The following is a 23038-nucleotide window of genomic DNA, read 5'->3' on the forward strand; positions in this document are numbered from 1 at the left end:
GAACACTCAGCCAGATAGACTCCAAGTCCCTGCATCGCAAAGCTGTCCTTCCAACCAGCCTGCTACAAAACAATCAAGCTTAAGGGAAGCGCCACTACAGACGCTTCCACACAAACAGCCTCTAAGTGTCCCCAGAGGCACACTTCAAAGAGGTAAGGAAGGATGTCAGGGAGACAATGTGGCTCTGTAAGCCCTATTAATGCTATTCATTATCATGATATGGATGAATGAGTACACAGCAGATCTGGGGCCAAAGCAGCCACAAAACTTACCATTGATCAGGAAGAAGAAAGCCCCTGTTTCATTGGCCACCGCTCGGGCAATCAGTGTTTTACCAGTGCCAGGAGGACCATACAGCAGGATCCCACGTGGAGGCTGAGTACAAAGGCAAGGGACTTAGGTGGTGAGCTAGTATCTGAATGCCCAAGTAGCTTCACAGTGAAGCTGTAAGCATTTGATAAAGCCAGTCTGAAATTGTGATGCAAACTCATGCAACAGCTGCCATCCCAGCATTGCTATCAACACCCTTACCACTTTGCATGACACACAAACAAAAACCTTGCCAGTAACTGACAGTGCTGATTCAAAGCATCCCTCTGCTTTGCAAGTTGCCAGTACTTTAATCTGCGTCCAAAACATGTAAGGAAATACTGTCCTAACACCAGCATTAAAAAAAAAAACCCAAAGCCAAACCAAATTACTTAATCCCCTCCCAACACCTCATAAACCTCCGACATCAAGAATCATCCGCAAGGGCCAGCCCATTCATCCACCTGGTGCACACAAGGACTTACCTTCACCCCTATGGCCTTGAAGAGCGCAGGGTGTCGGAGGGGAAGTTCCACCATCTCTTTGATTTGAGCCAGCTGCTTCCGGCAGCCACCAATGTCATCATAGCCCACTTCATTCAGTGACTCTTCTTCATCCTACCCAGAAGGAAATACATTAAACATTTGAGTGAAAACAATAGTTCAACAATCCCTCCCGGTCTACAGAACCCAAGGAATCCAGATTTTTGCTCATTGCCATTTCTTTGCTGTCTCGAGATTCTCACTTTCAAGTCTTCCTAGTGTCTTCTACAATTGTTTCTTAGCTCTCTCTTCCCAGACATGCAAAGGGAAATGCCTGCATGTACCTAGACCTCACTGAAGCCCACCCTCTTGAATGACAGCCTCTACTGCCAGGACCCCTACAGACTCTAGTGTAAAACAAGTTGCATGACCCTCTGATGTGGCTAACGAAGATAACAATAGACAATGAAGCTCAGTATACAATATAATAATTCCTTAAACTGTAAGTGATATTTCTAACTACATGACATACCATAGCTACCATACAGTTCTCTGACAGCATTTTCTTTTGGGATTGACTCAAATTAACAGAGTGTGCAGATAAGACCAACTAACTAACTCACTCTTTCGGTATAGCTCTACAGCATCCATTCATTTGGCTGTCCAAATCTCTACTGACCTTAGTTATCTGTAACATTAGGCCACACTAAAATAATAAAATAACACAGCTTGGAATCTCAGAGGTGCTCAAAGCCCCACAAACAGGAACTACTGCTTCAAGCAGGTTGCTCAGGGTCTGGCCCTATCAAGCACCGAAGGTCTCCAGGTCTGGAGATTCCTGCCCTCTTCAGGCCTTGCTCCAGGGTTTGGGGAAACCTTTTTCCTAATATCCATTGGTAATTACCCTTGATCCAGCTTGTACCATTGCCTCTAGTCCTGTCCCTGTGCGCAGCTCTTGAAAGAGCCTGGTTATCCACCCCTTCCCATCAGGCAGTTGCCAGTAAGCCTACCTCTTTGCCTTCCCTTCTCCATGCTGCATCAACCCACTCTCCCAGCTGCTCCTCATTCATTCTGACCTCCAGCTCCTCATCATTTTGGTGGCCTTTGCTGAACTTGCTCCTATCTGTCTCTACTGTATCCTGAAGAGCCCAAACTGAACTCATCCAGTGCCCAGACATAGTCTCACAAGTGTCAAATAGAAGTGAACTTTTCAGAAGGCAGCTAACTACAAACCAGCACTCACTCTGATTTGCAAGTAGTAAAAAGGCACCTACTTTAAGTAGTATACAACCACCTTAGCTCATTTCTCTGAGATTTCCTACTCTGTAACAGTAAGGTGGCCAAGACCTGACAGACAATCTACTCAGGCTGCCTCAAGCTTGGGATGCTCAAGGCTAGATACCTTAAGGGACTGGGAAAAAAACCCAAACCACCCAATAATAAAAAAAACAAAACAAACAACCAAAACAAAAAAACCCCACACACCAAACAAACAATAAAACCCAACCATTTAGAGATTTCAAATTTCTCACTGAAAAAGCACTAATTGCTTTCTTTTCACATGGCATGAAATTTAGCAACATCATAAGCCCTCCCTGCTATGGATCAAGGGAACTTTGGAATTAAAAGATGCATCCAAGTCCAGCATGAGATACCTGGAAGCAGATGCAAAACCAGCTGCTGCCAAAGTATGGCATTTCATCAGCACACCTAAGCACTGGTGCTATCTCAGCATCTGAGGAAGGATACTGGAAGCACATTTCTCTGACTACCTTCAGCAGCAGCTCATCTCCTGAAACCAGAGGTTTTAATCATTACATTCAATACACAAAATGCCAAAACAGGAACTGCAAACACTGCTGCTCTCAAGGACTGTCACTGAAACAGATTTCGGACAGAGGGGATTCAGTAGAAATGCATGGCAGGATTCTGCTCACCTCTCGTTTGATGGGCTCTCCTTCACAATGGATCACTGTGTCCGGAGCCACTATGCAGTAAGGACTTGGATCCGTCTCCACCACTTTGAACTCCACTGCACGCATCCCTCCACGCACCAAGAAGATGTCACCTGTAAAACCCCACATTTCAGTAGCCTGCTGCAACAGATGTCTGCAAAATGTCAACCCTTGTACTACCAGCAGCCCCAGAGGACAAGGAAGTTGGTTACAAAGGTATATACTGCTGGCATTTTTAACACTGTTCTGCATTTTAAACTCAAGAGCTGCATGTACACTGTAACTACCCAAGCACCATTTAGATCTGTAGCAGTTGAAGTTCTCAAATTTCATCCAGAAACAAACAGCAAACAAAACCAGCAAACAAAACCAGCAAACAATAGAAAAGAATACTCTGCCTAAATACAAAACACAAAGGCAAGGAATCACATTTCCATTCAGTTTCAATTTAACATTTCTAAAACAGGCAAAAACCCCAACTTAATAAAAATTCAGTTTGAGTTATTATAACTAGTTGTTACTAGTTATAACTGGTTGTTTCCAGAAGCAGAATAATACTGCACTACGACTCCTGGCTAAACTGGGCTACAGAAGCTGGATAACTTCAACTTGTGTTTATACTGTATTAGGATCTATTTGTTCCAGCAGAAGTGCTACTAGCACAACTCTAAAAGTATATTTGTTTTTTATGCACTCTCCCAGTTATTAAGTTACTTTGAAAAAGTGAATTTAGTCAGGGTGCCAGCTAGTGTATCCAACCAATTGATTAATATGCAGGCAACTCCCCAATCTCACTCTACAGATGTCAGTCTAATGCTTCATGGAGATCTGTGCAAGCTTCTAGAAATTCTCTTTATTCAGTCACAGGACTAGCTCACACTCGCTGCCATCAGGACTTCAATAACAGGTACTATTACCTTTCCTGATGGGTCTGTATGCTTCCAGGAAGTATGGCTTGAGATAGACCTCAAACAGATTCCCCGTGATCCCTTCTACCGTGTCATCAATTGGCAGCACATGGATACGTTTGCCATATTTCACATCTGGGCAAGGCTGGATGCTGCAACAGAAGAAAACTCCAGTTAGCCTGGAGTCCTGGACTTACACCCGAGTCTGGAAAAGGCAGTGATGTCCCTTCCCAGGCCAGTATAAGTGCCAGAAAGGACCCTCCAAAGCCCTGGTGAGACTTCCCACCTGCATAAGAATGCCGACAAGGCAAAAATCATGCCCATCAGAGCGCTAGTCTTCACAACCAGGGGTAGCCAGGTGTCTATCAATCCCCCTTTGTGGAGACTGACATTTAGGTTAAAGTCTGAAGACCCCTTCCCCCTTTTTAAATAAACATTTCAGCTATTATTTTACAGTGTAGGCCAACTGTAGCAACACCTCAGAGTATCAACTTGCAGCAGAGAGGCAGAAAGCTCAAACTGGCTCTGCCAGCTAAGAAAAGCCTATGTGGAACTGCAGCTGAACACGTGACTTTTCGTACGTTACTTTGTTCAAGACTCTTAATACATTCTTTTAGCACATGCTTTACAGAGATGATATAGCAGAAGGGTAAAGGAAAAGACAGACTGCCCCAGAAGGAAAACAGCTGACAGACTACAAGCAGGAAGCAATTAGTGCATGAATCTGGATTTTGGCAGAAACCAGGCCACAGAAAGTAACTGGTTTGGGTTTGTGTGGCAGGGTTTTGGTAGTGGGGGAGGGGACTACAAGGGTGGCTCCTGTGAGAAGCTGCTAGAAGCTTCCCCGGCTCCAAGTCGGACCCGCCTCTGGCCAAGGCTGACCCAATCAGTGATGGTGGTAGTACCTCTGGGATAACATATTTAAGGGGAACCTACAGTGGGGGGGAAGATAGGAATGTGAGAAACACCTATGCAGACACTAAGGTTGGAGGAGGTGCACCAGAGGAGGTGATGCCCCGCAGCCCATGGAGGTGAACAGTGGAGCAGATGCCCACCTGCAGCCTGTAGAGGAGCCCATGCTAGAGCAGTTGGATGCCCCCGAAGATAGCTGCGTGACTCCATGAGAAAGCCCACGCTGGAGCAGCCTGTGCCTGAAGGACTGCAGCCCATGGAAATGACCCACATTGGAGCAGTTTGTGAAGGACTGCAGCCCATGGGAAGGATCCATGCTGGAGAAGTTCAGAGAGAACTGTCTCCCATGGGAGGGACCCCATGCTGGAGCAGGGGAAGAGTGAAGAGTCCTCCCCCTGAGGTGGAAGGAGCAGCAGAGACAACGTCTGATGAACTGACCCCAACCCCCATTCCCCATCCCCCTGCACCACTGAGGAGGAGGAGGAGGTAGAGAAAATCGGGAGCGGAGCTGAGCCCGGGAAGGGGGGGGAGGGGTGGGGGGAAGGCATTCTAAGGTTTGGTTTTACTTCTCATTATTCTTGTTTTGACTTGATTGGTAGTAAATTTAATTGATTTTGGTTTTTCCCCCAAGTTGAATCTGTTTTTTGCCTGTGACCATAAGTGGTGAGTGATCCCTCCCTGTCCTTGTCTTGACCCAGGAGCTTTTCTTTATATTTTCTCCACCAGGGAGGAGTGAGCGAGCAGCTTTGTGGTGCTTTGTTGCCAGCTGGGCTTAAACCAAAACAGTAACACAATAAGTACTTAAAGATCAGCAAGAAAAACTTTGAGGGCAAGAAGCATGAAAATTCTCTGACCCTTGCAACAAAGCTAAGACAATCAGTAACACATCTGGAAGGCTGAGAACCACTACAGACACAGTCCCAGCAGAGAAGGGGAGAGCACAGGCTGAACTGTCACACTAGAAATTACTCCAACAGTAACCTCACATCAGATTAAAGTAAGGATTAACCTTCATTTTAAATCCACAGACTGGCTCAAAGCACTGTTCTGTTCTAACTACAGTCATGTTTAAAACTTGCATTTTCTAGTGGTAGAGAGATGGGTGGAACAAACTTGTTCCTCTCCTCTACAAAGTTCATATGAAATACATTTTACATTTAAAGATTATTCCAGATATCACCCCAGGAAATCTAGTGTCAGAAACCAGGCTCAAAATTTTCCCAGAACATGCACAATATTCCAGATTAGGAAGATGCTCAGGAGGAAGAGCTATCAGCCCTTGCATATTTAAGCCTGCAAATTAGCATTTTTATGTTTAAGAAATACTCATGTTTTTTCCCCCCACTCCGATTATAGAATGGAACCTGCCTCCTGTAAGCCAAGATATATACTTCAGTGCTTTCCCACTACCTTCTGCAAGCATTGCACAAAATTCTTGCAACAGTGTTAAAGCATTCCTAATTTTAAAATTATTTTATAACAAAAGTTGGAATATAAACAACCTTTGAAGATTTTTAATCTTGATATTTGACTGCTTCATGTTTTTGTCACTCATTTCTAGCAACTTTTAACTTCTGTTTGTCATAGGGCAGCTCAGTGCTTGAGCTAACCATACTATGAGATCAATTACAATGTTGCTTACTGCTTTCCACAGTTAACTTTGTGGACATTAAAAATTTAGATGGGAAAAACTTGTGAATTCATCTGACAATGTAAATTTGACAAAATGACTGTAACAGAAGTTGGGCAATTGAACTACTTAATTTAATAACAGGACCTGTGCTCATGAAGGTGTCCTGGGTTCAGCTGGGATAGAGTTAATTTTTACAGGAACCTGGGAGGTGGGGGCATAGCCGGGGCAGCTGACCTGAACTAGCCAAGGAGCTATTCCATACCATATGCCATCATGCTCAGTATATAAATGGGGAGCAGGCCGGGGGGTGGTCTCTGTTTTCGGTGGGGGAAGTGGCGGAGCGTCAGGTCCAGGGTGGTGAGCAGTTACACTGTGCATCACTCTTTTTATATACTTTTTCATTAGTACCGTTGTTGTTGTAATTTCTTTGTGTTTGTCCCAGTAAACTGCCTTTATGTCAACCCTCGAGGTTCCAGTTTCTTTTTCTTTTCTCTCCTCCGTCTCCTCCCCATCCCACCGGAGGGGGGCAGAGGAGTGAGCGAGCGGCTGCGTGGTCCTTTGTTACCGGCTGGGCTGAAACCATGACAGTCCTTGTTGGCGCCCAACGTGGGGCAGAAGGGTTGAGATAACAGATCTGGCCAGAGCGTGTTGAAACAAATTTGTCAAACGCATTTCTTGGATAAATAGATGTTAGTCACAATGTTGTTTCATTTGTTTACATAGTGGCGTTTTGTAAGCTCTTATATGCTCTATATATTGCCTGTAGTTGCGTATCTCATCTCTGGGAGAGTGATTGGGATTATCATTTTGCTGTACTGGGCAATGTTGACTTGTGAAATGATTACATCACTGGTCATGAGGTTAAGCTGGTATCTGTATGAGGCAGTGATATCACTTCCATATTTTGGGCACCTTCTGTCAGATTTTATTGGTAATTACACCCCATCCATGGGGAAATTAGGGGGGGGATACTTCCCCCCATCCATTTGCCTCCCTTTCCTCCTTCCGACTAATTACAACAGCTTTTGAGAATTTTGAATATCCTTGGGATGCACAAGCCAGCGTGCTGTTAGTGCTATGCCTCCTGAATATGTTTCAGGTCTTCTTTAGGGCTACAAAAAGGCTCTTTAAGAGTACCACTCAGAGATCTCCCCCAAAGCTGGATATTCATGGGTGGCACGGCATGTGGGAGGATGTGGGCAGGTATCTAGAGAACTTCTCACCTCCAGTGACTTGGAAGTTCACTCCCAAACAACTACAGAACCCTCATGAAGTGGTAGAATATTTGAAAGACAAATGCTGTGGCTATTCCAAAGACGTACAACTCGCTGCACTGTGCAGGGCCCTGGCCAGTATCTACCAAACACTGCTTGATACTAGGCAGCACCCTCAGGGGGAAAAGATGGAAAACAGGACAACATGCACCGTGGCTGCCCCTACCACGACAACAGGTACCATGACTACCCCTACCCCAGTGACAGACACTGCAGCTAAACCAGAGAACCAACCTGTGCCAGCATCAGTCACCCCTGTACAGAAAAAGAAACACACAAAGAAATCAGTTTGCTTAGTGAGGGATGAAGATGAACCAGGGTCATCGTGAGAACAGGAGGAAGAGCCAGAACCTGAAATAATTACCCGATCCCCATCCATGAGTGAGTTGCGTGACATGCGAAAAGATTTTAGCCGCCACCCAGGTGAGCACATTGTTACCTGGCTGCTCTGATGCTGGGATAGTGGGGTAGTAGTGTGGAATTAGAGGGTAAGGAAGCCAAGCAGTTGGGATCTCTGTCTAGGGAAGGGGGCATCGACAAGGCGATTGGGAGAAAAACACAAGTCCTCAGCCTCTGGAGGCGACTTCTGTTAGGTGTAAAGGAAAGATACCCCTTCAGGGATGAAGTTACATGTCACCAAGGCAAGTGGACCACCATGGAGAGAGGTATCCAATACCTGAGAGAATTGGCCGTGCTGGAGATGATTTATAATGATCCAGAAAACACGCAGTCACCCACAGATCCAGATGAGGTCCAACGCACACAACCCATGTGGCGGAAGTTTCTACGAAGTCCACCACCAACCTATGCCAACTCGTTGGCAGTGATGTCCTGGAAAGAAGGCTATGGACAAACGGTGGATGAATTGGCTGTCCAACTCCGGCAATACAAAGGAAGTCTCTCTTCCTCCCTATGGGCCTGTGTCTCAGCTGTAGAGAAGTTGTCCCGAGAGTTCCAGCAATTCAAAGTAGATCTGTCCTCCTCCTCACCTGTACAGGCCTGCATCGCAGTTATTGGGAGTAAGCGTTCCTCTGCCCAAGAGAGAGGAGAGAGAAAGTACACTTGATGGGCTAACCTGTGGTTTTACCTGCGTGACCATGGAGAGGACATGACGAAGTGGGATGGAAAACCTACCTCAGTCTTGGATGCACGGGTACAGGAGTTGAGAGAAAAAGCAACCAGGAAAGAGAATTCTTCTTGGAAAACTGCTGCTGCAGTTTCCCGTGAGCAGTCCCCCAGATGCAGTAGATGGGCTGATCTCATTTCTGATCCCCTTGAAAGGACTTCTGATTCACATGTGCAGAAAGTGAGTAACGGATATTCTAACCAGGATTAGAAGAGCCCTGCCTCCAGCCAGGTGGAGGAGAGGGACAACCGAGTCTACTGGACAGTGTGGGTTCGATGGCCTGGCACATCAGACCCACAGGAATATAAGGGTCTAGTGGACACTGGTGCACAATGTACCCTAATGCCATCAAGTTATAAAGGGGCAGAACCCATCTGTATCTCTGGTGTGACAGGGGGAGCCCAAGAACTAACCGTATTGGAAGCTGAAATGAGTCTAACCGGGAATGAGTGGCATAAACACCCCATTGCGACTGGCCCAGAGGCCCCGTGCATCCTTGGTATAGATTATCTCAGGAGGGGGTATTTCAAGGACCCAAAAGGGTACCGTTGGGCCTTTGGTATAGCTGCATTGGAGACGGAGGAGATTGAACAGCTGTCTACCCTGCCGGGTCTCTCCCAAGACCCTTCGGTTGTGGGGTTGATGAAGGTTGAAGAACAACAGGTGCCAGTTGCTACCACGACAACAGGTGCCAGTTGCTACCACGACGGTGCACCGACGGCAATATCGCACCAACTGAGACTCCCTGATCCCCATCCATAAGTTGATTTGCCAATTGGAGAGCCAAGGAGTGATCAGCAAGACTCACTCACCCTTTAATAGTCCCATATGGCCCGTGCGGAAATCTAATGGGGAATGGAGACTAACAGTAGATTATCGTGGGCTGAATGAAGTCACGCCACCGCTGAGCGCTGCTGTACCAGGTATGTTAGAGCTTCAATATGAACTGGAATCAAAGGCAGCTAAGTGGTATGCCACAACTGACATTGCTAATGCATTTTTCTCCATTCCTTTGGCAGCAGAGTGCAGGCCTCAGTTTGCTTTCACTTGGAGGGGCGTTCAGTACACCTGGAATCGACTGCCCCAGGGGTGGAAACACAGCCCCACCATTTGCCATAGACTGATCCAGGCTGCACTAGAAAAAGGTGGAAGCTCCAGAGCACCTGCAATATGTTGATGACATCATCGTATGGGGCAACACAGCAGAAGAAGTTTTTGAGAAAGGGAAGAAAATAATGCAAATCCTTTTGAAGGCTGGTTTTGCCATAAAAGAAAGTAAGGTCAAGGGACCTGCGCAGGAGATCCAGTTCTTAGGAGTAAAATGGCAAGATGGACGTCGTCAGATGCCTGCTGACGTGATTAACAAAATAGCAGCTATGTCCTCACTGACTAATAAAAAGGAAACACAGGCTTTCTTAGGTGTTGTGGGTTTTTTGGAGAATGCATATTCCAAATTACAGTCAAACTGTAAGCCCTCTCTACCAATTTACTCGGAAGAAGAATGATTTTAAATGGGGGCCTGAGCAACGACAAGCCTTTGAACAAATTAAGCAGGAGATTGTTCACGCAGTAGCTCTTGGGCCAGTCCAGACAGGACAAGATATTAAAAATATGCTCTACACTGCTGCTAGGGAGAATGGCCCTACCTAGAGCTTTTGGCAGAAAGCACCATGGGAGACCCGAGGCCGACCTCTGGGGTTTTGGAGTCGGGGATATCGAGGATCCGAGGCTCACTATACTCAAACTGAAAAAGAGATCTTGGCAGCATATGAAGGAGTTCGAGCCGCCTCAGAAGTGGTTGGTACTGAGACACAGCTCCTCTTAGCACCCCGACTGCCAGTGCTGGGCTGGATGTTCAAAGGGAAAGTTTCCTCTACACGTCACGCGACTGATGCCACGTGGAGTAAGTGGATTGCACTGATCACACAGCAGGCTCGCATAGGAAACCCCAGTCGCTCAGGAATGTTAGAAGTGATCACGGACTGGCCAGAAAGGAAAGATTTTGGAATGTCTCCAGAGGAGGAGGTGACACGGGCTGAAGAGGCCCCGCTGTATAATAAACTGCCAGAAAATGAGAGGCAATATGCCCTGTTCACTGATGGGTCCTGTCGCATTGTGGGAAAACATCGGAGGTGGAAGGCTGCTGCATGGAGTCCTACACGACTAGTCGCAGAAACTGCTGAAGGAGAAGGTGAATTGAGTCAGTTTGCAGAGGTGAAAGCCATCCAGCTAGCGTTAGACATTGCTGAAAGAGAAAAGTGGCCAGTGCTCTATCTCTATACTGACTCATGGATGGTGGCAAATGCCCTATGGGGGTGGCTACAGCAATGGAAGAAGGGCAACTGGCAGCGCAGAGGTAAACCCATCTGGGCTGCTGCACTGTGGCAAGATATCGCTGTTCGGATAGAGAAGCTAGTGGTAAAAGTACGTCACGTAGATGCTCATGTACCCAAGAGTCGAGCCACTGAAAAACATCAAAACAACTAGCAGGCGGATCAGGCCGCCAAGATTGAAGTGTCTCAGGTGGACCTGGACTGGCAACGTAGGGGTGAGCTATTTATGGCTCAGTGGGCCCACGATACCTCAGGCCATCAGGGAAAAGATGCAACATATAGATGAGATCGAGGGGTGGACTTGACCATGGACACTATCGCACAGGTCATCCATGAATGTGAAACATGTGCTGCAATTAAGCAAGCCAAGCGGCAAAACCCCCTGTTGCATGGAGGGCGATGGCTGAAATATAAACAGTGGGAGGCCTGGCAGATTGACTATATCACACTCCCACGAACACGCCAAGGCAAGTGCCATGTGCTTACAATGGTGGAAGCAACCACTGGATGGCTGGAAACATACCCTGTGTCCCATGCCACTGCCCAGAACACTATCCTGGGCCTTGAAGAGAAATTTTTATGGCAACACAGCACCCCAGAAATAATTGAGTCAGACAACAGGACTCACTTCCAAAACAACCTCGTAGACACCTGTGCCAAAGAACATGGCATTCAGTGGGTGTATCACATCCCTTATCACGCACTGGCCTCTGGAAAAATCGAACGATACAATGGACTGCTGAAAACTACATTGAGAGCAATGGGAGGAGGAACTTTCAAGCATTGGGATACACATTTAACAAAAGCCACCTGGTTAGTTAATACTAGAGGATCTTCCAATTGGGCTGGCCCCGCCCAACCAAGTCTTCCACATACTGTAGAATGATATAAAGTGTCTGTAGTGCGCATGAGGAGTATGTTAGGAAAGACAGTCTGGGTTAGTCCTCCCTCAAGCAGAGCCATACCCATCCAAGGGATTGTTTTTGCTCAAGGACCTGGGTACACCTGGTGGGTGATGCAGAAGGATGGGGAAGTTCGATGTGTACCTCAGGGAGATTTGATTTTGGGAGAGAATAGCCAGTGAATTGGGCTGTATGATATTTAACTGCTAAATAACCTGCCAATGCATGTCATTTTATCTATAGTGTCTATATGCCATATCAAGGGTATTATTGTGAGAATTATCCAAATGACTACAGGATGGACTTTTGAAACTGAGCCAAGTACAACAGCGATAGAACTTGATCTGGCACCCAGCAATTTCCTCAAGATCAACATCCTCAACCTCCAGACCAAGGGCATGAGTTGCACCAACTGTACTAGCCACAAGTTCCAGAGGCAGCGTACAACAACCCAACATCTCACACCATCTCTCTCTTATCCTGAAGAACTGTTACAACAGACAGAGCCCCAAAAATCGATGGACACATTAGAGGGATAGCCCATAGGCTAAAGGAACACCATGTGTGTATGTGTGCAAGGTCGCAGGGGGGGAGTCCATATTCTTATATATAAGACAAGGAAAGTAGTAGTGGTTGATTAGAAAAATGTAAGATCTGGGCATGATGTAGATGGTATAGAATAAGGGGTGGATAATGTCCTGGGTTCAGCTGGGATAGAGTTAATTTTTACAGGAACCTGGGAGGTGGGGGCATAGCCGGGGCAGCTGACCTGAACTAGCCAAGGAGCTATTCCATACCATGTGACATCATGCTCAGTATATAAATGGGGAGCAGGCCAGGGGGTGGTCTCTGTTTTCAGTGGGGGAAGTGGCAGAGCCACAGAGGGGGGTGGAGGAGTGAGCGAGCGGCTGCGTGGTCCTTTGTTACCGGCTGGGCTGAAACCACAACAGAAGGTCCTGAAGAGACTTCAAGAATCTTTAGCATAATTTTTTAGTATTAATCTGAACATGCATACAGCCAGAAACACATGCAAAAGTAAACCCAGATCCCTGATGTAAGACACACACTTGAAAACATTTCTGTGATCTCCTCTGGAAGACATAAGAATACTTCCTGCAGACCCTCTCTCTGCTACAGTCTAAATCAATTCAGAGCCAGCACACAAATTATTTAGGCAACCCAGGGATATGCAACAGTTAGCAAACTAGTCCTCACCTGATCACGTCACCCAGGCGCACTCTCAGGTTGTTGCGAACAACCCTATTCATGCGAATCTTCTCATCTGAGCAGGTATCATCTGACAGAACAATGCAGACCGCTTCTCTCCTCTTCTTTCCTTTTAACAGGACAGTGTCCCCTCTGAACAGTTGCAATTCATCCATTTTTGCCTGTAAACAATAATAGCATTAGAACAAGCTTTTGACAAAACAAGAATTCAAGCATTTAAAGGAGAGTTACTTGGCTTTGGAGAATTACATCTTGGAAGCGATATGCTAGATCTACAAAGACAGAGGCTCCCACTACACCAGTTAAGAGCTAATCCTGAAGCCAGACTAAGGGCACAAGCTCAACTGGATCCTAAAAGTTGAGAATCAAAATATATTTTATCATGGAAGAGTGTTAGAAAACAAGACAACCCACCTCCCTCACTTGTAACTGCTGCAGCTTCTGACACAAATACTTAAGATTCATGTTGCAAAGTTACATTTCAAGTTAATAGACAGCAACAGCTTGCATATTACCAGATTAAATGCTTTGCTTTTATAGATGACGCACCTGGGACAGTGACACAACACTGTTGTCTTCATTGATGGCTTCATCAACAATTAACCGATTGGGCCTGTTCTTCTGCTTCAGAATAGCAGTCGATAAGTCATCCGCTTTAGAACTGGCAAAGAAAACAGAAGTTAATGAGTCCAAGTGATATTGCTTCCCCCTTTCCAGCCACCCCACTGTTTTGTTCTCCATTTTATACAGGTTTCTTTGTTGTCTTGTCTTTTAGAAACTATAGTTGTTTGTAAGACAAAGGAGAATATAATTCCTAGGCACCAGTTTCAGGGGCTCAAAGCAGAATGTTTTCTGTCATTAAATATAACTACTTTACCAGCCTCAAATGGAAATAGCTATGAAGCTATCTATGAAAAGAAGTGATCAGTGAGATGTTGCTGACTCTAAGATGTTTTGCCTACAAGAATTAGTCAGACTCATCTGAAATCACATGTAACCACGGCCACCAAAACAAAAGTTCAAGTCTATTTGGTGTCAAATCCCAGATAAACAGGGGAATTAAAGGACAATGCTGCAGCTCCCCTGACAGGAACAGTTGTAAGAGTTTAGCCTGTTGAGGACTATTAGTTAAACCTAGCAAGCCAGTCGAAATATTCAAGTGCTCATTAAAAATATGGTTTTCATTTTATTTTAAGGATATAAGCACCTTTCCATAATACCTTCCCAGGAGTCACTGCAACTCTAGCCTACAATGCCACAAGAAACATGACAGGTAATTTTTTTGCCTTGACAAAAAAAGAGCACATCGAACAGCAAGGAAATGGAAGAAAGGCAGGGAAGAGGCAAAAAAGGTCACTTTACAACTGTACTGGTTTAGGCTGGGATAGAGTTAATTGTCTTCCTAGTAGCTGGTATAGTGTTATGTTTTGGGTTCAGTACTAAAAGAATGTTGATAACACTGATGTTTTCAGTTGTTGCTAAGTAGTGTTTACACTAAAGTAAAGGATTTTTTAGCTCCTCATACCCAGCCAACAAGAAGGCTGGAGGGGCACAAGAAGTTGGGAGGGGACACAGCCAGGGCAGCTGACCCAACAACAGCCAACAGGGTATTCCATACCATGTGATGTCACATCTAGTATATAAAATGGGGAGTGGGACCAGGGGGAATCGCTGCTCAGGGACTAACTGGGCATTGGTCGGCAGGTGGTAAGAAATTCCATTCTGCATCACTTGTTTTGTATATTCCAATTCTTTTATTGTTATTGTTGTCATCTTGTTATTATTAGCATTATTAGTTTCTTCTTTTCTGTTCTATTAAGCTCTTCTTATCTCAACCCATGAGTTTTACTTTTCTTCCAATTCTCTCCCCCATCCCACTGGGTGGGGGGGAGTGAGTGAGCAGCTGTGTGGTACTTAGTTGCTGGCTGGGGTTAAAACAGAACAGTCCTTTTTGGCACCCAACATGGGACATGAAGGGTTGAGATAACGACAGACGTGACAAGAGCATGTTAAGATGAATTTGTTACAAGCATCCATTATATTGGTCTAATAGTCGCTGGTCACAATGTTGATTTATTGGCTCTTAGAGTTGTGGCACTCGTTTTTAGGGTTCTGTTATGTATCACCTCACTTGCTGCATGTAGTCCCTGTTCTGCTGCTTATCATCCATGGGAGATGGATTAAGGTTTTCGCTTTGATGTATCATGTAATACTGGCTTATGGCATGATAAAATTATCGGCCATGGGACTAATCCAGTATTTGCACTCAGCACTGTCGTCACCTCTATACTTCGGGAGCCATCTGTGGGAAACTATTAATAATTACACCATTTACCTTTCCTCCTCGGAGAGCCAATCTATGGGCGAGATGCCTTTCCTCCCCTTTCCCTTCTCTTCCAGTCTAATTCAAATGGCAATTGAGAATTTTGAAAAATTTCAATACCCTTGGAATGTCAAAACCAGCATGATCCTATTTCTAAGCATTAGCATGCTCCTGAATGTGGTACAGGCCTTGTTTAAGGTTAAACAACTATTTAAGAAGATCACCCAGAGATCTGCCCAAAGGCTGGATAATTATGAGTGGCAGGGTGTGTGGGGTAGTATGGGCAAGTACCTAGAAAAGTGGGCACCTCCAGTGTTTTGGAACTTCACCCTTGAACAAGTGCAGAATCCTGAAAAACTAGTAGAACATTTGGAAAAAGTATGCTGTCACCCTGACAATTCCAGGGAGATGCAAATTACTGCAACGTGCTGGGGCCTGGCCCATGCCTATCGAGCCCTTTTCAACACTATTCAGTACCCTCAAGGGGAAGAGAAGGTCTCTGGATCTAACAACAAAGCAACAGACACTGTGGTCATTCCAACCCCAGTGACAGGCACTGCAGCTGAACCAGAGAATCAACCTACATCACTACCGGTTGCCCCCATACACAAGAAGAAATATAAAAAAAAAAAAAAATCAGTTTGCTTAGCAAAGGATGAAGATGAACCAGTGTTATCATGGGAACAGGAGGAAAAGGCAGAACCAGAGGTAATCACATGATCCCTATCCTTGACCGAGCTGCAGGATATGTGAAAAGATTTTGGCCATCGTCCAGGTGAGCACATTATCACCTGGCCTGCTCCGATGCTAGAACAATGGGGCTAGTAGCTTGGAATTAGAAGGTAGGGAAGCCAAGCAGCTGGGATCACTTGCCAGGGAAGGTGGCATTGATAAGGCAATTGGAAGAGGGACACAAGCCATCAGCCTCTGGAGGCGACGCCTGTCAAGCATAAAGGAAAGGTACCCCTTTAAGGAAGATATCTATGTCAATCAAGGAAGCGGACCACCATGGAAAGAGGTATCCAATATCCGAGGGAATTATCCATGCTAGAAAGAATTTATTATGACCCAGACAATGCACAATTACCCAAAGATCCAGACAAAGTCCAATGCACACAACACGTGGCAGAAGTTTGTACAGAGTGCGCCATCGTCCTACGCCAACCCACTGGGAACACTGACCTGGAAAGATGAAGAGGCACCGACAATGGATGAAGTGGCTCGCCAACTCCATCAATACGAAGAAAATCTCTCCTCCTCCCTACAAGCCTGCATTTCAGCTGTGGAGAAGCTGTCTGAGGATTTCCAGCAATTCAAAGAGGATATGTCCTACTCCCCACCTGTAAGGGCCACTGTCTTGGCTATTAGGAGTGAGCGTTTCTCTGCCCAAGAGACAGCATATAGAAGGTACACACCATGAGGTGCCCTATGGTTTTACCTATGTGACCACAGAGAGGACATGAGGAAACGGGATGGAAAACCTCCCTCGGTCCTAGATTCACGGGTAAGTGAGCTGCAAGGAAAAACCACCACAGAAGGGGATTCTCCCAGGAAAAATGCCACTCCAGTTTCCAAACAGAGTAGAAGGGCTGATCTTGTGATACTCTTGAAGGGACTTTTGAACCAATTTTACGAGGAGTACTGCATACTCTGACCAGAATTAGAGAGGCCCTGCCTCCAGCCAGGTGGAGGAAAGGGATAACCGGGTCTATTGGACTGTGTGGATTCGATGGCCTGGCACGTCAGACCCACAAGAGTATAAGGCTCTAGTAGACACCGGTGCACAGTGCACTGTAATGCCATCAAGTTATAAAGGGGCAGAACCCATTTGTATTTCTGGTGTGACAGGGAGATCCCAACAGTTAACTGTATTGGAGGCTGAAGTAAGCCTACCTGGGAATGAATGGAAAAAACACCCCATTGTGACTGGTCCAGAAGCTCTGTGCATCCTTGGCATAGACTATCTCAGGAGAGGGTATTTCAAGGACCCGAAGGGGTATCGATGGGCTTTTGGTATAGCTGCCTTGGAGACGGAGGGCACTGAACAGTTGTCTACCCTGCCTGGTCTCTCTCAAGACCCTTCGATTGTGGGGTTGCTGAGGGTTGAAGAACAAAAGGTGCCAATTGCTACCACAATGGTGCACCAGTGGCAATATTGCACCAACTGAGACTCCCTGATCCCCATCCATAAATTGATTCATCAACTGGAGAGCCAAGGAGTGATCAGCAAAACTCGCTCACCCTTCAATAGTCCCCATATGGCCAGTGTGAAAGTCTAATTGGGAGTGGAGACTAACAGTTGACTATCATGGCCTGAATGAAGTCACACCGCCACCGAGTGCTACTGTGCCAGATATGTTAGAACTTCAATATGAACTGGAATCAAAGGCAGCCAGGTGGCACACCACAATTAACATCATTAATGCGTTTTTCTCAATCCCTCTGGCAGCAGAGTGCCACTCACAGTATACCTTCACTTGAAGGGGCATCCAGTACACCTAGAATCAACTGCCCCAGGGGTGGAAACACAGCCCCACCATTTGCCATGGACTAATCCAGACTGCACTGGAAAAAGGTGAAACTCCAGAACACCTGCAATACATCGATGACATCATCGTATAGGGCGACACAGCAGAAGAAGTTTTTGAGAAAGGGATGAAAATAATCCAAATCCTTCCGAAAGCCAGTTTTGCCATAAACAAAAGGAAGGTCAAAGGACCTGCACAGGAGATCCAGTTTTTAGGAATAAAATGGCAAGATGGACGTCATCAGATCCCAACGGACGTGATCAACAAAATAGAAGCTATGTCTTCACCAAGTAATAAAAAGGACACACAGGCTTTCTTAGGTGTTGTGGGCTTTTGGAGAATGCATATTCCAAATTACAGTCTGATTCTAAGCCCTCTCTACCAAGTTACCCGGAAGAACAAAGATTTTAAATGGGGCCCTGAGCAACAACAAGCCTTTGCACAAATTAAACAGGAGATTGCTCATGCAACTAATGCCACACAACAAGCTCGCATAGGAAACTCCAGTCGCCCAGGAATGTTAGAAGTGATCACGGACTGGCCAGAAGGCAAAGATTTTGGAATGTCGCCAGAGGAGGAGGTGACACAGGCTGAAGAGGCCCCGCTGTATAATAAACTGCCAGAAAATGAGAGGCAATATGCCCTGTTCACTGATGGGTCCTGTCGCATTGTGGGAAAACATCGGAGGTGGAAGGCTGCTGCATGGAGTCCTACACGACAAGTCACAGAAACTGCCGAAGGAGAAGGCGAATCGAGTCAGTTTGCAGAGGTGAAAGCCATCCAGCTAGCGTTAGACATTGCTGAAAGAGAAAAGTGGCCAGTGCTCTATCTCTATACTGACTCATGGATGGTGGCAAATGCTCTATGGGGGTGGCTACGGCAATGGAAGCAGAGCAACTGGCAGCGCAGAGGTAAACCCATCTTGGCTGCTGCGCTGTGGCAAGATATTGCTGTTCGGATAGAGAAGCTAGTGGTAAAAGTACGTCACGTAGATGCTCATGTACCCAAGAGTCGGGCTACTGAAGAACATCAAAATAGCGAGCAGGTGGATCAGGCTGCCAAGATTGAAGTGTCTCAGGTGGATCTAGACTGGCAATATAAGGCTGAGCTACTTATGGCTCTGTGGGCCCATAAACCCTCAGGCCAGCAGGGAAGAGATGCATCATATAGATGGGCTCGTGATCGAGGGGTGGTCTTAACCATGGATACTATTGCACCAGTGATCTATGAATGTGAAACATGCTACAATTAAGCAAGCCAAGTGGTTAAAGCCCCTGTGGTATGGAGGGCGATGGCTGAAATATAAATATGGGGAGGCCTGGTAGATTGACTATATCACACTCCCACAAACTCACCAAGGCAAGCGCAATGTGCTTACAATGGCGGAAGCAAACACCAAGTGGCTGGAAACATATCCCGTGCCCCATGCCGCTGCCTAGAACCCTATCCTGGGCCTTGAGAAGCAGGTCTTATATGGTGACACGGCACCCCAGAAAGAATTGAGTCAGACAATGGGACTCATTTCCAAAACAACCTTATAGACACCTGTGCCAAAGAGCATGGCATTGAGTGGGTATATCACATCACCTATCATGCACCAGCCTCTGGGAAAATGGAACAAAACAATGGACTGTTAAAGACTACATTGAGAGCAGTGGGGGGTGGAACCTTCAACCATTGGGATATACATTTAGCAAAAGCCACCTGGTTAGTCAATACCAGAGGACCTGCCAATCAGGGTGGCCCTGCCCAGTCAGAATTTTTACATACTGTAGAAAGGGATAAAGTCCCTGTAGCGCACATAAAAAAATATGTTAGGGAAGACAGTCTGGGTTAGTCCTGCCTAAGGCAAACCCATTCGTGGGAATGCTTTTGCTCAAGGACCTGGGTGCACTTGGGTGATGCGAAAGGATGGGGAAGTCCAATGTGTGCCTCAAGGGGATTTGATTTTAGGTGAGAATAGCCAATGAATTAAACTGTATGATGTTAGTTGCTATATAACCCTGCTACTGTATGTTATCATTACTATAATTGTTATATGCTATATCCATAGTAGTATAGTAAGAATCACTTAGATCAAGCAAGAATGAACTTTGATAAAACTGAGCAAAGCGCAGTAGTGATGGAACTAGAACTGACTCCAGCATGCAACAATCCAACAGTGCACACCATCCTCCTGCTGCATCCAATGTCACCTGCTTGCCACACCGCACTGAAGCCTAATCCTGCTCTACCGACTGAGAGGACTTTGGACCATCCCCCCTGCCCAGAAAGACTGGTATGACGGATGGAGCCCAGAGTCAGGGACTAAATGAACTCAACAAACATTTTATAAACATGGCCCATAAACTAAAGGAATGATATATACGTATACATACACAGATATCTCTCTCTATATATATATCTCTCTCAAAGGACGGAAAAGGTGATGATGATTGACCAGGATGTAACAGAAAGTATGGGAACTGAGCATGACATAAATGGTATAGAATAAGGGGTAGATACTGTGCTGGTTTCGGCTAAGATAGAGTTAATTTTCTTTCTAGTAGCTGGTATACTGTTATGTCTTGGATTTAGTATGAGAAGAATGTTGATAACACACTCATGTTTTCAGTTGGTGCTAAGTAGTGTTTACACTAAAGTAAAGGATTTTTTAGCTCCTCATACCCAGTCAACAAGAAGGCTGGAGGGGCACAAGAAGTTGGGAGGGGACACAGCCAGGGCAGCTGACCCAAAACAGCCAACAGGGTATTCCATGTCTAGTATATGAACTAGGGGGAGTGGGGCTGGGGGAATCGCCACTCAGGAACTAACAGGGCATCAATCAGCAGGTGGTGAGCAATTGCATTCTGCATCACTTGTTTTGTATATTCCAATTCTTTTATTGTTATTGTTGTCATTTTATTATTGTTATTATTATCATTATTAGTTTCTTCCTTTCTGTTCTATTAAACTGTTATCATCTCAATCCACGAGTTTTACTTTCTCCCCCCCCCAATTCTCCCCCATCCCACTGGGTGTGGGGGGCAAGTGAGTGAGCAGCTAGGTGGTGCTTAGTTGCTGGCTGGGGTTAAACCACAACAACAACTTACATTACTTCATTGTTTTTCTCTGTGTCAGAGCTCCCCTTGCTCAGCTTGTGATAATGCCCAGAGGCTATGCATTGTGGTAGACATTATGAAGAGTAAGAGCAGAAAGTAATTACTGATTCTTCTGAAAATTACTACCAATCTCTGAAGCTCCAGATAAAGTAGGGAACCAAGTTGTTCCTGCAAGTCTGTGCTAAATATACAATGAAAAGTCACCAATTCAATTATTCCAGTTTCAGTAATGAAAGTGAAAACAATCATACCTTCTACATGCTGGTGTACCTTTTTATCAATACCCTCATGAACCTGCTTCCTAGGTAAAACCTGTCAGCAGTTTCTTACTTCTCTGAACCTGAACATCCATGTTACAGGCTGAACTACTTTCCCCAGGTAAGTATTAAAAAAAAAAAAAAAAAAAAATCCATAAAACATTTTATCCATTGAAGCAAATGAGTGAAAATTTCAATGATTGCAGCCACTTACTGGAACAGCATGACAACCAAGCAGTGAGTTCATACTCACACTCAAGTTGCCAAGTTCTCAAATACTGTTTCAGATAGGTATGCACATGAAAATGAGAATCTCTTCAGAAACCACACTCTATTAGCTCTTGCAATACTACTCTGTGCTAAAGCTCAATTCAGCAAGATAGCTGCCAACAGCATTGACCCAAAAATTGCAACTAAAAAGTAACTGGTTTCCAGTTGCAGAGTAACTTTTGTTGATTCCTATGTGGTGGTAACAACTTTGCAAAAGTAGAAGTTTCTTTTTAAAGACACTGTTCACCTCGTTCAGGCTCAAAATATGCCTTTGAGACCACCATTTCTATCACAAGCTCTACCATGGACACTAAATTCTTAGCACACCTTGCTAGAACTGACTTAGTAGGACCAAGTCGGTCCAAATTGCAGGAGTTGCAAAAGAAAAGAAGATAAGGCACAGACACTAAAGGGACTGAAAGTGCCTCTGGTGAGGCCAACAAGTCACTTAAAAGCATTCTTAGATTTGGGAAATTATCTTTAGGTTCTATTTTTACTCCTCTCAAGGTGCAATGATGTGGCTTGTGCACATGGGCTGGGAGCTGAGACCAGAATTACTCAACTCATTTTTGAGGAGCACGAAAGATGATCCTCAGCCTGGAACTGAAAACAGAGTGAGGCAAGGCACAGGAGATGAAAATATAGCCGATTAACTCAGCTGCCACAGAGACCAGCCCAGCACAACATATCTGCCTCTTCCAATGCCAAGTCACTTCTAGCCCCGACCAGAGGGCCGCTGAAGGCCTGCGGGGAGGAGGCCGGGACATGCCTCTCCCCCCTCGCTGCCCTGCCAGCCGCTCGCTCCGCCGCTTTCCCCGGTGCTCCAGGGCCTGGAAGACAAAGACCTCCCTGGCTGAGGCCTAGCCCAGGCGGGACGGCCCCGGGCGGGGGCACGGCCAGGGCCCAGCCGGAGGCCCGGCCCGGCCTGGCCAGGCCTCGCGCCCCGCTCTCCCCCCCCGCCCCCCCATGACTCGACACTTCCTGGGGAGGCCCTGCCGGGAGGGGGAAGGGAAGAGGAGCGGCGGCGCGCGGGGCCCCCTGCGGGCACGCGCCTGGCCGAGCGCGCGCGAGGAGCGGCCCATCCCCATCCCGGCCCCACCCTCACCTTCTCAGAGCCTACGTGACACAGCGGGCTGGATCGGGCCCGGCCCGGGCAGCACCGCGCGGAGACGAGGTAGGCCGAGCCGGGTCCAGCACCACCGCGGCCAGGCCTAGGCCGCGGCCTACCGGCGGGTGGCCCACACTTACTCGGATCCTGAGGCCATGGCGCTGGGGGGTGACAGGGACGAAGGGAGGTGACCAGCGGCGGCTCCTCAGGGCGGGCGACGGCGAGTCTCGGGCAGGCTCGCGGCAGTAGCAGCAATTGAGGACGCTTCGCACTGACTGAACCTCAGAGCCGACTCATCGGAAGAGGAAGCTCTGCTTCGCAGTACCTCACCTGCCTAACAACAGCATACGCTGACCAATCGGAAATTCCGCCCGGCTAGCGCCTCAGCCA

General features: G+C 46.4%; 1 protein-coding gene across 11 annotated transcripts in view; it reads right to left on the reverse strand.

The window, feature by feature from the left end:
- Window positions 1–23038, reverse strand: part of LOC126035220 (transitional endoplasmic reticulum ATPase) — a 145305-nt gene extending 122267 nt beyond the window's left edge. For 4 of the 11 annotated variants that reach the window (XM_049793444.1, XM_049793449.1, XM_049793450.1 and 1 more), the window contains exons 1-7: window positions 22789–23037; window positions 13611–13722; window positions 13050–13222; window positions 3664–3806; window positions 2729–2859; window positions 795–926; window positions 273–375 (exon numbers count right to left, since the gene is read on the reverse strand). In XM_049793444.1, coding sequence (XP_049649401.1) covers window positions 273–375; window positions 795–926; window positions 2729–2859; window positions 3664–3806; window positions 13050–13222; window positions 13611–13722; window positions 22789–22805 — 811 coding nt within the window. In that variant the 5' untranslated portion in view covers window positions 22806–23037. Of the gene's footprint in view, window positions 1–272; window positions 376–794; window positions 927–2728; window positions 2860–3663; window positions 3807–8149; window positions 8505–8607; window positions 8742–13049; window positions 13223–13610; window positions 13723–22645; window positions 22665–22788 lie in introns of those variants that run through there. The other 7 variants (XM_049793448.1, XM_049793447.1, XM_049793446.1 and 4 more) reach the window with 5 other exon arrangements.

The sequence above is a fragment of the Accipiter gentilis genome, chromosome W (assembly GCF_929443795.1).
Source record: "Accipiter gentilis chromosome W, bAccGen1.1, whole genome shotgun sequence".
NCBI lineage: Eukaryota > Metazoa > Chordata > Aves > Accipitriformes > Accipitridae > Astur > Astur gentilis.